The sequence below is a fragment of the Perna viridis genome, chromosome 2, assembly GCF_037379345.1.
Source record: "Perna viridis isolate PV_CMFRI_1.1 ecotype Kerala chromosome 2, ASM3737934v1, whole genome shotgun sequence".
NCBI lineage: Eukaryota > Metazoa > Mollusca > Bivalvia > Mytilida > Mytilidae > Perna > Perna viridis.
In genome coordinates this window covers 2,008,310-2,026,165 of record NC_142446.1, presented here as the reverse complement: position 1 = coordinate 2,026,165, position 17,856 = coordinate 2,008,310, and the positions used below count along the sequence as shown (strand labels likewise).

At 31.3% G+C, this 17,856-nt stretch overlaps 1 protein-coding gene across 3 annotated transcripts in view; it reads right to left on the bottom strand.

Annotated features, from left to right (window-relative positions):
* Positions 1–406: 406 nt before the first annotated feature.
* LOC148623274 (centrosomal protein 128-like) overlaps positions 407–17,856 on the bottom strand; it is a 33,809-nt gene continuing 16,359 nt past the window's right edge. Inside the window, exons 17-32 of one of the 3 annotated variants that reach the window (XM_088565005.1) lie at positions 17,701–17,775; positions 15,536–15,622; positions 14,861–14,920; positions 13,457–13,543; positions 12,976–13,073; positions 9,055–9,121; positions 8,708–8,773; positions 8,074–8,102; positions 7,670–7,739; positions 7,247–7,324; positions 6,794–6,844; positions 6,311–6,482; positions 5,725–5,774; positions 4,114–4,230; positions 2,918–3,025; positions 407–1,501 (exon numbers count right to left, since the gene is read on the bottom strand). In XM_088565005.1, the coding sequence (XP_088421131.1) occupies positions 1,352–1,501; positions 2,918–3,025; positions 4,114–4,230; positions 5,725–5,774; positions 6,311–6,482; positions 6,794–6,844; positions 7,247–7,324; positions 7,670–7,739; positions 8,074–8,102; positions 8,708–8,773; positions 9,055–9,121; positions 12,976–13,073; positions 13,457–13,543; positions 14,861–14,920; positions 15,536–15,622; positions 17,701–17,775 (1,365 nt within the window). In that variant the 3' untranslated portion in view covers positions 407–1,351. The remainder of the gene's footprint in view (positions 1,502–2,917; positions 3,026–4,113; positions 4,231–5,724; positions 5,775–6,310; positions 6,483–6,793; positions 6,845–7,246; positions 7,325–7,669; positions 7,740–8,073; positions 8,103–8,707; positions 8,774–9,054; positions 9,122–12,975; positions 13,074–13,456; positions 13,544–14,860; positions 14,921–15,535; positions 15,623–17,700; positions 17,776–17,856) is intronic. The other 2 variants (XM_088565006.1, XM_088565007.1) reach the window with 2 other exon arrangements.

The window sequence follows — 17,856 nt, the reverse complement described above, 5'->3', positions numbered from 1 at the left end:
GTGCATCGTCTGTGGCACTTCCGCCATGATTCACAGAGAGTAATTATGGAACGGAATGGTTTATATAAGTATATATTCATGTAGATCATCTCTGTTGGTGGCAACGTATGAGTATATACTTGTAGATCGTCTCTGTTGGTGTATAGATGTGTGTATAGATGTAAATCATCTGTTAGTGACAACATGTGTATACAGATGTAGATCGTCTGTTGGTGACAACATAAGTATATATAGATGTAGATCATCTGTTGGTGATAACATAAGTGTATATAGATGTAGATCATCTCTGGCTCCTGTTGTAACTTTTTGGCCATGTCATTAAATTTTGATGCATCTGAAAGGTCCTGTTTTATCCCACAGAATGATTACAAATCTTAACAATAGATTCTTCAAAGAGTCCAAGGCATTTAATAAAAATTTACTTTTTTATTAGACATAAAACCACTCGTACATTCAACATTCACATCAATTTAACAGATAAAAAAGTGTTTATATTACACTTAATAAAGTATTAAAGTAAGTTTTAAAATAAATAGTTTCTCTTCTAAAATTATTAAAAGCATTTTTTCAATATGATATAAAAAACAGGAATTAAACCTAACAAATTTCCTTGTTTTGTAGAACTGTGTAAATTAAAAATCCTTCCAATGTCATTTCATACAGAGAGGATTGTATAATATAATTCATACAATACATGTATAACTAACATTCACCCTGATTAATAAATAAATGCTGCTAATCAGTAAATAACCAGCACTAAGATACACTTTATAGCAAAAATATTCTCACAAAATTGAAAATCAATGATAAATAATGTGTAAAGATTTGATTTATATCTACAAATACTGGAATGGTTGTATGCAATATCACAGACAGGCTTGGCTTCATAGCCACTAACTCATACAACCAATCAAATCACTAAATATATCAATAGTATTCAAATGGTCTTGTTTTTTTTTCTTTAAACCATTCTTCACATTTTTTTTTATTTCAGACTTCTTTCGTTCTTTATCAAACCAATGAAGAAAAAAAAACAAAAACATACAAAAACAAAACTGTTAAACAAGTATTTTCTTTTGTTATAATTGCCTAAATATATTGAACCTAGTCACTGAAATTTTAATTTGAAACAATTTGTAATTTGTAAGGAGACATGTTCATTCACTATTTAAAATAAAATATATACTTTACATAATGAGCAAAGTTTGGATTTAGATTTTTTCAATAAAATTGGAATTTACTCTGATCTTATACGAAGTCTGACATAAGGGTTAAATTCATTAAATGTTTTGAGCTTGGTAAAAGTACAGATTTAATGTATCTGCTGCCGTTGGTTACCAAAAAAACTTCACTATACTAATGGAGACTTTGGTCGTAGGGGTGACTTTGCTCGACTCAATGGAGATTTTGATCTGCTTCGTGATGTGTCTTGTATTCTAACTCGTCTCTTCTTTGGTGTTGTCTTCCTTAAATTTTGTATATTATTTTCTATTTCTGTAATCTATAAATCAAAATAGATGATGGTATAAACAAAACCCTTTAAATGATGATTTTTGGTTAGTTGAGGAAGCCAACTTTAAATACTCAATTTAATCAATAAATCACAGTCCTCACTTGGAGTAGACTTAAATCAGAGTAAACCCTAAACTTCTTTTGCATTGGTGATCTAACATTAGTTACATCAACATCTAATGCCTAACCGTCCTATAAAATTTCATCAAAAGGAATGGAGTATTTTTAGGAGGAGTTGCACTTACAAGATAAGTCAGAACATCGGGGCAAAACACCTAAATTTGGCTTGCTGGTGTTTAAAATAAAGGTATTGATTGTGAGAAATATTAGTCTTAATATTTATAAATGGCTAAAATAAGGTTGCCAAAACAATAAGGGAACAAGACAATAGAATTTTTTTTCAATTGTAAAAAAGAACATTTCTATGACATACTTCCATACTCTTTAGCCATTAGTTACTACATTGTATTGTCGAAAAATGGTTTTAACATGGTTACCACAGCAACATCAGTAAGGCTATAAACCTGTCAAGTTCAGGAGTTTTTCATTTGTGGGAATTAATTTATTTATTGATATAATCAATGATAGAGGTAAATTACACCTTCCGTACTTTGCATTTTATTTTTTTTTCACTGTTAAACAATGATCTATCAAGTTAAATAGTCATTAAAACCACCATTTTTGGCATACATATAATATTTTTAAGGAAAAAAAAAGCATAACTGTTATCATAACAACAATGACCCATAGCAACTGTTGGACAATAAATAATTTTTTTACGCTTGGTAAATTCAATACAAAGTTTCAGGACTTTCAAACGTATACATACCATATTGTACATATATTTGAATGTTTAGTCCAAGAAATGCTATAAATAATATATACATATCGTTTTTGATTATTGTGAAAATCATAGCATACACAGTCAATTTCAAAGATTATATGATATAAAATAAAACAGTAATCATAAATTTGCATTTCCCATATAATTGAGAACTATATTTTTTCTTGAAAGAAGTCCTACAAATCTTCTTTGATTAAAGACTATTTCTCTAAATTTTATTTGCAGGAATGCTGGAATATTATTAAACTGAACAAGTGCCTGATTTTGAAAGTGATATCAATTTATATAAAAGGAATTATATGTGGTCTATTATCTGTGTATCTGTTCAGAAACAGTGGGGAAGTTCCAGGCATGAACCACTGACATAAGATATTTTGATCCTGAAGATTCAACCCTCCCCCCCCCCCCCACACACACACATACTAACTAACTCTTTTTTTAGCAAATATGCAAATCATCTATTAAAAAAATTCATTTAAAGATGTCTGCTTAGAAACATTCCATCCAAATTTCAAGCTTTTCAATAGAATTTCAACAATATGTAAATGTACCAGTAGTTACCTTTGCACCACAAAAGTTTGCTGACTGGATTTCATCTTGAAGAGACCTCATTGTATTCTGTAATTTCAAATAGCGCTGTTCAATTCTGGCTTTTTCTTCTTGTACGTGCTGAAAAAAAGAACACATATAAACAGCTGAATAGGACTCCATGATATGCCCATCCCTGTCTAGAAACAAACAGAACAAATAGCTGTACTTTCACTCTTGAACAAAAAAAGAAAGATTTTCATCAAACAGTATACAGAACTAAGATCATTATCATTAACTGCAGTTTTAAGTTTGAAGCAATTCAGATCATGTGTTTAAAAGATACAGCATGACATGTGAAAAAAAAAAACTCAATTCTTCTTTAACCATAATGTATACAACCAAGTGTGAGTCATCGATACTTGGGGTTTTAGTGGGACAAGTAGTTCATGTATCACAACAGGAAGGTTGGTGTTGATTTTGGTGATTATGACCAAAACTATTTTTATGAATATGGTCCAAATATCTACAATTTCATAAAATTTCACTACATAATTCTGGCATGGGTGTATGGATCTCTATGATCTTGTACCAGCAATCTATACCATAAAGGTCAGACTGGGATAGATTTTTTTGGTTTTGACACGAACTATTTAGCAATAAGGGTCTGAAATGGGCCGAAAACAAGCATTTTTCTCTTTGTTGAACTACAATGTATATAACATGAGTAAAAGTCTATTGATCTCTATGAAATTGTACAGCAAGTTCACGTAAACCATGAATAAAATTTTAAAGCTATTCAAATAGGGTATTTGACATATAAAAACAGCCTTCATTTAATGTTTTAATAATCAATTACTTTAGAAAGAAAATGCCACCAAAAAGTAGCTTTAAATAATACACTGAAGTAAATCAAACATGACATGAACAATGAACACCTACTTCTGAAACTAAATATAAAATTTTCTCTAAAAAGTGCACAGACCCATTTGGGTTTCATAAATACTTAACAGTATACTGAACAGGGATGTTTATGACACATTGACAAGCATTTGTATACCATAATATACCCACCTTGACAAGCATTTTGTTCACTGTCATGCAATTAGTGATATTGGTAATCCTGCATTATCATATTTTATCTTATTAAATAGATAAAAGTCATAAAACTTATTGTTTATTCCAACATTTTTGGTAATAAAGTTTGTTTTTATATCCAGTTTAATTACCTTCAGATCTTCCATTTCATCTATAATATGTTTTTTATCCATGGCATGAGACCTAATGATTTCATCTTCTCTTATTTTACGAAGTTCTATTTCATCTGTAAGATCTAGTATGTGGTCCTGTAACAAAATGTAAACTACATTAACTTCATGTTAAATACATTCTGAAATATAACAATTCATACAACAGTTTTGTTTTAGTGAACAATCTATTCTCCACCATGATGATATTTAAGATAAAAAGTACAGAAAAAAATTTAAAATATTTAACGAAGTCTTTTTTTTTTTCTAATAAAAGTCTGGCAAACTTATGGAAGATAATTTTTGAAGTTAAAGTGTAAAACATCATCAGAAAGGAATCAGATATGATCTAATTCACATGTCAAGGTCAACATCTGAATCTAGAAATAAAATATCTTCATAGTTCTATTGTCTTGATGTTGTCAGACAGAACATAACAAAACTTAACCTCATCATGAACTCTAATATAACTAACAACAGTAATACAACCTATCAACAATATGACCGTCTTCTCAGGTCAAATATTGTAGAATAAAAAGGAAACAGTAAAAAACAGAACACTACTAAATATGACGAAAAAGGAAATTTTTATCGGACTTCATGACAAAACATGAGGAAATCGGTTATCTAGCTGGCAATAATGTACCAGTATATGAGACTTCCATACAAATTATGTGTTCTTAAATATCAGTATACAACCAAAGTTACAATAACATCATTGATTTATTCTAAATGAAGACCAGTTATAGGACAGACTGTTTATTACTATTCTCTAAACACACAGGGTTTTAGTTATGGTAATGAAAAATATTTACCAAAAGTTAGAGCTGAACGTTTATACAAGTAGTACTCCATTAGAAAAAGGTAGTTACAAAGATCAAAGGAGTGTTTGAGTTTGTGAAAGTATGATTGAGGATGAAAACATGCTCTATTTTCATGTTTATTCAAAGACATGAAAGGAAGTTTATTTACTGTATAACTAGCATAGGTATAGTAAATACATCAAACCAGGATGTCAGCCCAAAGCCACCCAACCACGAAACCCTCACAACACAGGGCAGGCTGAAGTTCTGTATTCTAAATGACTTTTATTTGCGTAAATAAAAAATATCTTTTAATTGATTGGTTTGTTATGTTCCTTATTTTTAACATTGGACATTAACCTCTTTTGAATTGAGGTGAAGTTACACACCTTGTTCAAAAGTTAATTTTGCGTTATTTGTATATATATGTGTAAGTTGAGATGGTCATTTCACAAAACCAGTGTATTTGTTGTTTCAGGAGCAAGTCAAAGGCAGACTCCAGGGGTTTGAATTTTCTCACTGTTCATTGAAAACCCATGGACTGCCTTTGGCTATTTTTTTTTCACAGTTTGGTAGGATTGTTGGATACATTCCCTGTTGCCACTTTCTTTTAAATCCTGTAACTCTTATTTGGAGCGGCATTTGTATTTTATTTTATAACTAAATTTGTTCATGCACTGTCTTATGGGTGGTGAATCAAAATTTTCAATTGAAATTTAAAATAATTAGAACACTTGATTCTTATTGAGAAGAAAAACAATTCTATTATTCAAAAGGTTCCAATTATTACCTTAAGATTTTCTACTGCCTGCTGACTGTCAACTTCTCTTTTAGCAAGTTCTAAAACAAGAAGTCCAAAATAGGTACAACATATAAAGGTATTATTTACAATCAATTGGTTGTATGATACAACCACACTCAGCCTCACATAATACCATTCAAATTCGAAACAAAAATAGAACTACAAGTTAATTGCCATCTACCAATGTTAAAATAATTTAAAATGAATGGCTCAATTGTATAATTAATCAATAACTCTCTAAATTTTGAATTGTTTAAATCCAATGAACTTTACATCCAGCATTACAATGTTTACATAGTTAAACTGACAGTGATTCCATCATGATTTTCATTTGTTGGTAGATTAACCAAAACCATAATTCTCTATCATTATTGCATTTTGTTTAAAATTACCAAAAACTTTACATGCACATTTGAAGGTACTTAATTTCATGTAGAACTACTGATTGTGTACCATAATTGGTGATCGAAAAATTACTTTGAAACTAAAAAGCTGTATAAGTATGTTAGGGGTTCTGCTCTGTTTAAAAGTTTTATAAATCAGAGTGTTATCAACACCTTAAGGTCTTATGTACCTTGTTTGACAACTGAAAGTTCATCTAGGACATCTTCACGCTTGCCAAGTTCAGAAAGAAGAAACTGTCGGTCATTCTCACTAGCATTTATAGCTTCTCGTAAATCATTGCGTAATTTTTGTTCTCTGGATAGCCTATCTCTAAGGTCTGTTCTCAGCCATTTCATTTTATTCTACACAAAATAAAACTGATTCAGTATAATGTACATAAATAGTAATATTTAGCATTTCAGCCCAATTACCATAAATAGATACCGTAAGTAAGTATTCTGGAAGAATAAAGTTAGAACTGTTTATAAGGACTGTTCAGAAGTCTTGACAGCTGTTTAAATGTTCAGATAAAACAAAGTAATATTACATCAGGAAGTCTGTCAAATATATAAAATCAAAATGATACATGTATAGTGTTCGTAATTATTTATCATTGTCTGTTAAATAATAAACATGATGAAATGTTCACTGACTGAATGTTGTATAATGTTACCTTAATATCAGCTATGGTAGCATTAGGTCCATCTGATGGTATTGATACAGGCTGTTAAAAAGATCAAATATTGTAAGCCATAATTCATACTTTTATAATGTAAGCATTTCACTTTTCTCAGCTGGGTAGACAGCAAGAGTTATTTTTTATATCCAGTGTTATTTGCCCCTAACAAAACATTGAGCCTCCATATCTTATTCAACACATTTTATTTGTTTTTAGTTCTTTTTTTACCTTTTAAATGTGGCTACTTTTTACTTATTTTTTATTCATACATATGACTAACTACACAACATACATTATTTTTTTGTGTAAATAAATAGTTCCATTTACAATGAAGCAATTTAAATGTTTAGATTATGTCTGCTAATTGCAAGGTTAAATCAGATTTACAAGAAACATTAATGTAATAGTCTGAACCACTAAATATATTGTCAGCTTAATAGCATTTACTTGATAAGGATTTCTGGTTCCCATGGCTGATATTTCCATCACTGAGTCCATTTCAACTATCATATCATGAAGTAAACCCTGGAAAAAAGTCATGACTCCATATCAGTCTCTAAAATCAACTATTAGTAAATAAATTCCTTTGTAAATGAAAGTATAATTAAGGTTTGTCAACCTTGAATTTCCTCCATGTATTTCAACAAGTATCATATATATATCTTCACATCATGACAACAAAAGTTTCACAAAAAAGTCATTCTCAGATCCTAAAGTGGATGATGTTTTATTATTGCTCCACATCTACAACATGTGAATAAAGTACACTCTGCAAATAGTTCAAAAACCATAATTCCAGTTTTAATAACTTTTCAAGAATGTAGCACCACATAACAATTAATAATAATTAGGTTAATTTAAATTACTTACTTCAAAATTAGCTTGAAATCTCTTGGCATCATTTTGTACAACAAACAATTCTTCCTCAGCCCTCTTAACTCTAGAAAAATTATGTCCAAATCAATGTTTCATGTAGATAAAAAGCTACTGTATCATATAAATGTGTAAACAAATTAATAGTTATTTATATGTTATATCTATAGATAATAAGCTACTTGTTGATACTTGTATATAATATAGAACACTACATGTACAATATTATTTACATAAGATGCATCGAACTTCCCTGCCTGAGTAATTAAATAGTCAACATAAGTTTCCTTAACATACCATATTAATATCTGCATACTTGTACTTTGGAAATAGGCAACTTTTAAGTTTGCTGATCCGAAAATAGCTTTGAAGGGAAAAAAAGGTGTATCAATAATAATTACCTCGAAATGTCACTTTCTGCCATCTGGGTCTGTAAAATTTGTAATGACCAATAATTAATATCTTCTTAAAATATCAGTAACATAATATCTTCTTATCATAATGGAAAGTGTATGTAACAAAACATCAATTCAACTTCTGCTGAACAGTTTAATAGAAAAATCATAAAAGACACACATTGGCAAAGTACAAACATATATGCTATTTACACTCCAAACTATTAGCCATTTCCTGTGTGTGTCTGTCACCTGTCACACAGAACTAAAATCTATGCAGTGCCACTGTGACCTCAACAACTCTCTGAAGGTCATAAGAATACATGTGATCATTCCTCATCTAAGTTTTAATGGAATATAAGGCTGTTACTAAGTTAAAATGGTTTTATGATGGAATTCTAATGACATAAAAATATACCTATTATTACAAAGAAGTATGACAAATTACATGTCTAACATAGACATGTAACACTTCAATTTGCCATGCAAAACTTTCTAACATGCTGTTATTGGCAGATAATTCAAATTTTTCAATCATGATTAGTTATGACTGGTTTCTATGGAAAAAGAATTGACAAGGATGAGGCATGATATTGCAAAAAAGCATTTGACAGCACTAATAATGATGATTTATACTGACTAGGCAACCACGCTTCTTCCTTCTGCCTATATGTGGCGACATTGTAAGTTTGCCAGAATTGGGCCCCTAAAATTCACAAAACAATTTGCAAGAGACTTAGGTAAAAATAGAGAGGGAAAAAAAGTTTAATTGAATACAAACTGTCTTAACTCAAATATATATCATATCTTTACACTTCCCCATAGTAGAAGTTATTTATTTGTTAGCATATTTAGGTTGATTTAGCTCTAAAAGCTTAACAAAGCTAAATGGAACAAATGATGAAGAAAATTTAAATAAACATAGTTTCTGGCAAAGTTTGGGGTTCAATACCCAACACAAACAAAATAACAACCCCAAACACTTACCTGAGTATCATATTCCTGGCGAATTTTCTCTAATTTTCTCATTAAACGCCCATTCTCTTCCTCATATCTTATGAAAAAACATAATGAAAATCTATTACTTATACATGAAAAAACACTCATAAAATCAGAAAAGTTATTAAATGAGAAATTAAATGCTTGTAATACCTGGTCTTAACTTCCCTAAAATGATATTCTAACAGTAAATCTATAAAATGCTTCTGCGCTAATAGCAAAAATTATGACATGACCAGGGACAGTAAAAAGCTTTGCTTGGTGAAGCATGATATGACCGCAGACAGTTGAACTCTGTTCAATTGTGGCAAGTGTTGACATAAAATAAAGTTTTTGACACACTTAAATATAGGGACTTGCGGTTAGAGACACAACAACTGGTTTTGCTACATTATTGCACAATATTCTGAAATTCAACGCAAGTTAAAAGTTCTGCTTCAGGGCTCTTTTATGGACCATTTTAAACCCTTTTTCCCACAAGATTTCCTTATCTCACCCACAGGTGGAGACAGAAAATTTGTGCTTTCCCATGAAAAAATTGATACAATTGAATAAGAAGTAAATGAACAATCTTTTACATGTCTTTGAAATAAAATTCTATTTTACACATGGTTGTGTTGTATCACCTGCCTGATACATCACAATTAGATATTAAATGCAGGCTTTTTTTATTGGAAAACTAAGTGTTAGTGACACCCCGGATAAGATGTAATAGCTCTCTAACTTGGTAGAGCCTCATTATAAAATGATTGAATATTACTCTCGGGCGTCTGAGATTTCCCTATCTTGCATCTAGCATCTACTCGGAAGAACTTGAGATAAAGGATACTACAGACACTGTGAAGTAAAGAAAAACTATTGACCAAACTTTACGACAAACGTGATGACTTTACATTCAGAATTGTCAACTTTCCTTTCATCTGTGGCAACATCCCTTCAGCACCTGCGTATGGAGTGTTCATATCACAACTCATACGTTATGCCAGAGCTTGCCGAAACTACACAGACTTTTTGTATCACGCTAGAACTTTAACAAATAGGCTTCTGGAACAGGGTTATGTTGCTACAAGATTGAAGTCATCACTACAGAAGTTTTATGGTCATCATCATGAACTCGTGGATCGTTATGGTGTATCTATCTGCACCATGAGAACTGATTTATTGAACAGGCCATAGTTTTCCTTTCCTTGTTTGTCTACCCCTGACTTTACTTTTTATGAGCAACTCGGCTGGTGTTTCTAGAAAAGCAGAGGATGCTTACCCTACTGGTGCACCTGGTCCATGCTCCCAGTTTTTAGTGGAGTTTGAGTTGCTCGTTTGCTTTTGTTACTTTGTATGTATGATTTTTGTTGCTTTGTGTTCTTTGTTGTGTATGTCCGTTTTCCATGTTTGGTCTTTGTCCCTGGATTACATTTTTTTGTAGCCTTGGTTCCCTTGGTTGCTCTTGCACTCGTACAGGTATTAAATTCTTAATATCTCCAAAACGGATTGAAAATTGCAGACAAGGATTTTTTATAAAGAATCTAATGGAAAAAAGAGCTTTGCAGGATGAAGCTTGATAGAACTACATCATTTGAAGTCTGTTCACTTGGGGCAAATGTGGACACAATATTAGTATTTGACACACAAAAGCAGAGGGAGTTACAGTTCATTATGAACACAACATAATTGTGGTTTGGACACAATATAGCACAAAATTTGATATTCAATTAAAGGTGAAATAAGTTCTGCTTAACTGGGGTAAATCAAAGACCTTTGCCTTCTTTAACAGGTGTGAATCAAAGACCTTTGCACTCTTAACGAGTGTAAATCAAAGACCTTTGCCTTCTTAACGGGTGTAAATCAAAGACTTTTGCCTTCGATTTACTTTAAACATAACAGATTTAAATCTGATTGAAAAGTGCATAAGAGGATTTACATAAGGAATCCAATTTTTAAACAAATTTCAAAATAGGACAAAAATAAAAAAAAGGATTTTTTTGGGACAGGATTCCTTAGGCCCATAAGAATATCTGAAATCTGATTGAATAATGTAGGCAGGGATTTTCATAAGGAATCCAACAATTTTTTTTTTATAACAGACCAAAAATAAAAAAGATGATATTTTTTGCCTGTGGCCTAATTTTGAACCCCTTTAACAATTACTTAAAAGCAGGATTTCGAAATAAACACATTGACAATCAGATCAACAATTAACTTTTTCTATCAAATCTAATGATAACACCCATTTTCACCTTTTAGCCCCTTATGTTCAAAACTCCAAAACCTTTGGTGGTTGTATAAAAAGTGTGGCCCTAATTTGGGCTCCTTTAGCCTGAAAATGCTCAATGCTATTAAAAATAAAACAGACTTTTTAAAAGAAACATAGGTGTAGGGGTATTAGGCTATGAATATTGCCTAAATATATCAACTTCCTTGCTATAACATAATGAAGAGCTGCGCATTCATATGAATGTATATGATCAGCTAGAAATACTGTGAGCCCTGTCAAATACCCACCCACCCCCCAAAAAAAGTAATGAAAAAAATGCAAAAAAATTTGGCACTATCAAGGCTACCTCAAGTTTAACTAAGTTTGTTGTCTTGATTTTTTCACCCATACATTTCTATCTTGTTCAAAACACACTTTTCTGACAAGGTTACCAAGTACCTTTTATCTTTATTAGTTGATTATCATAACAAATGGTCCGTTTTCAACGATTTTTAAATGAATAAAATTTCCTTGACAGTTTCCGCCTTTTTTTAAAGAGTAAAACTTCATGACATGGAAACGTAAAATTTGACATTTATACAAATCGGAAGGGAGCTCAGAAAAAAAAATGTGTGTTTATGGTCACCTGATCAACTCTCATTTTATCGCTTCAACTTTTTTTATCAGCAATTTTCTGAAATTCCTGCTTTTTCAGTCACCAGTACTGGTATTTATTGTATTAAACAACAATGGCGACCAAAAAAAAAATCTGACCTACCGATCCTATTTTTTTTTCAGCATGTGACAGTAAACACACATATTTATTTTTGGTCTTACTTCAATAGATATGAACAATTCACTAAAGTTTCATAAAAGTTAGTGAAAGTGTTTTTTGATGAATTGTGCAAAACTTGAAAATCCCTCATTTTTTAAGTGTAATAATTCATAACACAAAAACGATAAATCTGAAATTTATAAAAATCAAAAGGGAAATTACGCCAATAGATATGAACAATTCACCACAGTTTCATAAAAGTAGGTGAAAGTGTTTTTGAGTTATTGTCAGAAAACTTGAAAATCCCCCTTTTTTTAAGTAAAAAAATTCATAACACGGAAAAGAAAAATCTGAAATTTATAAAAATCCAAAGGAGGCTTACATCAAAAGATATGAACAATTCACCAAGGTTGCATAAAAGTTGGTGAAAGTGTTTTTGAGTTTTTGTCCGAAGTGTGGACAACGCATGGATGGATGGAAAACAGCATACCATAATATGTCCCGTCATAGACAGTGTATAAAAATTGTTCATAAAAGAGTAAAATATATAAATAGGTGGAAAAAGAATGTTTTGTGGCATCAGTTCATTGGAATGATGTCATAATGAGGCCATACTTCCTTAAGCAGCAAGTAAAAATATATTAAAATTTCCTCACATTTAGTTAACTACAACAGAAGTTTTCACACTAACAACATCATAAAACAATATTAACACAAAAAGTAGCTGCCTTTCTCAATAATTAAGAAAGTAACCTATGTTAAATAATACTTGAATCAAATATACCCCAAATTTAACATCATATTGAAGGATTCTTATTACTTGTCCTTCTCTACTATGAAGTTCATATTGTATATATACCTGTTTTTTTTCTCTGGACCAGAAAGGTTTTTTTGGTATAACGAAAATTCAAAGTGCAGCAGTATTTATACTGTTGATACTAACCTAGCAACATCAATAGCGAACTTGTCACATTCTAGTCTATTCTTCTCTTCATTTCTCTTCGATATCTTATGTGATGACTTTTCCTCAGACAACTCCATCTTAAAACACATTATTTCACTTTATCGATATATTGTGGTTTTTCTTATAACCAAGTTACTTAGGATAAAACAACACATGATCTACAGAACGGTATTTCTTGGTTGAATGGCAATTTTTTTTTTATTTATTTTATTTATTTATTTTCTTTATGATCTTGGATTACTTCCCCTGATATGGATGCAGTTTTATCTCAGATTATCAGTTAACGCCCAAAATAAATTTTCCATAATCATGTTACAAATATTCAGAAGCATTGATAATTTTTATGGGCCCATCTTTAAGAATCATTAATATATGCTGTATACTAATAAATAATGAGGATTTCCAACAAGCTTTCAAGACATTTTTTAGGTATAGTGGCTTCATGCTCTGCCAGCATTACCTTTAAGGTCTGAATAGTGGCTTCATACTCTGCATGGCCCCTTTTCATCTTTCTCTGTATATCTTGCATAATATGTGCTTCTCGAACCTGTGTTCAAGCAAAATAAAAAACACATTTAACTTAATTCATTTATTCAAATTTTGAAACAGACCTTGCACAGGAATTCACAATAAAATGATTCACAGGACACAGCTGTATACAACCACAGAAATAGAACCCTGAAGAGTTGGGTAAAGTAAGGACACTCCATTCAAACTTGATACTGGAGTAATATAATTATATTCTTTGAAGTACTAGTTTTTTGCCCCCTTTTGGACCCTTATATTCCAAAACAGTTCGGGCCAAAATTGATACTGACCTTCCTTTCATGGTTAGGTTCCAAAATTTTATATAGATCAATTAACTTATATTCAAGTTATTCCACAAAAGCCCTATTTAGGCCCCTAATTTCTACATGGTACCAATCAGAACTTTCAAAATCAGTCCAAACCATCCTTTAGGTATTGCACCTTGTGGTATGCTTGAGATCCATTCCCTTTTATTCAAGATATGACAACAGCGTCATTCAATTATAGAATTTTTATACAACTTTTTCAGTTTAATAAAAATGCTAAGAACTGAAAAAAAAAGCACCAGTGTTTTAAAGAAACAACTTGTATTTATTTCCCATGCTTTACATGGTACAGTAAGAATTGCTACATTATTCCATTGATGTGAGGTATTAAACTTATAAAAGAACAGTGTTCCAATGTCCCCCGCGAAAAAAAAAAGTGAAGAACTTTAAATTCACTGAAATTTTCTAAGTCCAAGGGCCATAACGTCCATAAAATCAATCAACCGTAACCAAAGTTGAACTTAATCTGTAACTTCTCATAGTAAGCCACATACCAAAAACAAACTTATCGGTAAAAGCATAACAAAAAAAAAGTGCAGAAAATGCAGACGGATGGACAGATGCCCAGCATTTCCATGTCCCCTCACAATGCGTCGCGGGGGACAAAAACACTTCCTGCCATTACCATCATCAATAAATCATTCTCAGTGCGATGATGTGTTTTATTTTAATCCCTGATAAAACATCCTAATGTAGACATTCAATGTATGTTACATAGGTGGAGATTTAAGGTCTGTTCTATATGTAGACATTTAAGGTATGTTACATAGGTGGAGATTTAAGGTCTGTTCTATATGTAGACATTCAATGTATGTTATATAGGTGGAGATTTAAGGTCTGTTCTATATGTAGACATTTAAGGTATGTTATATATATGGAAAGTAAAGGTCTGTTATATGTTGACATTTAAGGTATGTTCTATATGTATCACTTAATGCTATGTTCTATTTGTAGACATTTAAGCTGATAGTAGCATCTCAGAAGTAACTTCAATTAGATTGTAACTATACCTTAACTTCATTCAGTTCCAACTTGACACTTTCTACTTCTTCTTTATGTTTATCTCTCTCCTGTGGTAAGAATACAAATTTAAATTAAATCCAGAGAGTTGGACAAAGATGTCATGTTTGTTTAACTCTATGTTACATTTGTAATTTATAAGTTGAATGTCAAGAATGTATAGACATTACTGACAAAACATAGGTTGGCATTAAGCCTAGATTACAATATATGTAGTGATTCCTCTCATGGCCTGACGTTACTCTTCCATAATGGCAAGGGAAACAGCGTCATGGCCTGATGTTCATTCTCGTCATCTTAAAACAGGCAGACACTTCAATCTTAAGGGAAATAACATGCATCCCATGTCTATCATCAGGACTGATCCATAAGTGGCTGAGAAACAAAAGCCATAGCCCAAAGAAGTCACCAAATTTCAGATTTCAATGTCAGACTTCTACTCTTTTTCAATAACTGATCAAAGTTTACTTCAAAATAAGGATGTGTAGTGGCAAAATTTTCAGGAGTGATCCCTCCCTAAATAGCATGGTCTATGAGCATCTTGGGGTCACATCCTATCTAGGTAAATACAGCAAAATCATGGAGATAACATAAGACAACACAGAATTCATTGATTCAGAATGTTATCAAGGGTTATACAGTAACATGCCACATCTTTTAATTACCTCATGTAATTGTCGCTGATAAAGTCTGGCTTCTTCTCTAGCAGCCTTCTCTCGATGTTGAATCTCAACATAATTCTGTTTCAAATCCTACAATCAATGTTTGGTAATGTTTGACAAGTTATTCAATTAGTAATTCAAAAAACATATCCAAAAGTTTTTTTTTTAAGGAAAAAAAGTAATAGGCCTATTATCAATAAATAAACAATAGATTCTTATTTTATGATTTCCAGAAATCCCTTTTAGAATTTACAATTTCAACACAAATATGTTAAATAGTTCTAATACAAACAAATATTGTAAATAATTCTACTACATGTACTAATACTTAAATACAGAGAATAACAATACCAATTTTTATAATAACAAACACTAAATGAAGTTATAGAAAGTTTTGAATTAAAAACCTTGAAGGCAATTATATAACAAAGTGAAGGTAATATGGAGTGTCAAAGGAGAATCAACCAGTTATATAAAATATGTCCAGAACCAATAGGAAAAAAAGCATGGAATCTAGCTCAATATGTTATCAAGTTCGAGCATTTTCGAAATTGTTTTCATATTATTGGAACATATGAACAATTTAAAAATTACTTTTTCTGCAAAAAAATATCTGAATACAGCACAATATGTAAGTGTTTCAGACAAACAGATGAATCTTGTAGAGCCACTCATATGTGTAGAAATTGTTTATTTCTTATTTTACATAACTGGATAATAAATGTGTCATAGCACATATTTTTTCATATTGGTCATGTAAAATGTCCTCTGACAAGTCACATTGGGCCTGGTGCAGCTATATTGGGCCTTCATTTTGCCCTGAACAAATACTGCTATCTTGGGCTCAATTTAAGTATGAAAATTCCTAGGTATTGTAGATTATTTTGGTCTCATGCATATAAAATTTCTTTCCCCAGGAAACAGGAAATGGATATGTTCATGCCCTGATATTACTGTCCTTGAATATATTACAGGACCAATATGAAAAAAAACAATTCTATGACCCTATAACAGACTATATAAAGAAAACATGCTGGGTCAGGATCATGTGTCTGTTTCTTGTTATGCCTAAAAAATAGTGTTTCCACTAACCCTACACACCCTAATTATATGTGCCTATCCTAAAGTTTTTTGGGTCATTTTTTGACAAGCACTATTAAAAGTCTGAATGTGTCCCCAACACAAACCAACTACTGTCAAAAACAGTAATATCCACATAAATACATGTATAGCTGATATCTCCCAAACAATCTTGGCAAATTTTATCCCCCTAAAACACTGTAATTGATAAACCCTAAAAATCCAGCTAACATTTGCTTCTAAAATCCTTGGAAATGAAGAGATCCACATTTCATCTGCAACAGTTAGTATTATACATTGAATAAATGAGTCCCTTTCACAAAAAAAAAAACAGAAGAATAATAGCAAGCATAACTTAATAGCTAAATGTCCTTCCTGCCTGAAAAATAAAGTGGGTTTGTGAGAGGGTTTCATTTCTCATCATTTATCTTCAAATGAACACTTTCCATAGACAAATCATTCTATCAAATTCAGATCTTGTGGTTACCACTTTTGTTGGTGACTTATCATACAGACTTAACATTGCTCTTTCATCACTGCTTTTTTTTTCATTTTTAAATGAAGTGGCTGGTGTGATTGTCATAAGATAGGAGTGCAATAAATACAATAATGATAAAAAAAACCAAAAACATCGAGAAATACTGTGAGCAAGCCCACAAAGAGAAAAAAAACCCACTTTAAATGGAACATGTCAGATGAAAATCTTTCAAGGAGCGAGAACCATGAAAGTGTAGCAAGTCATTTTAATTAGCCAAAATATTAATAGAGAAAACAATATAAAATGAGTTAGTAAAATGAGACTTGGTAGCATGCATACACAGTTCTAAAATCAATGAAACTGATTGTAGGCAGAAACATGCAGGTATCTATATCATCTACTCAGCAGACAAATACATGTCTAACTCGTCTTCAATCTACATTTTTTATTTAATTTTACAATTGTGAAAACAATTTACATTATGTCATTCTTAAATAAACCTGATGTGGTCTATGAAAAAGATGCTTCAAAATTATATTATGTTCTAATTGTCACTACACAAGTATTTTTGACGAGTTAGACATTTTGCTGTGACTATTGCAGCACATACATGTTGTTTCCCATTGGTGTCAGCTAATTTGGCTGCTATCTCAGCTTTAATAGAACTCAATTCTTTTATTTCTTGCTGCAATTGAATGATGATGATTTTTGGTTAGTTAGTCACTCAGAGCACTAGTGCAGCACGTGTGAAACAAACTGTGCACTA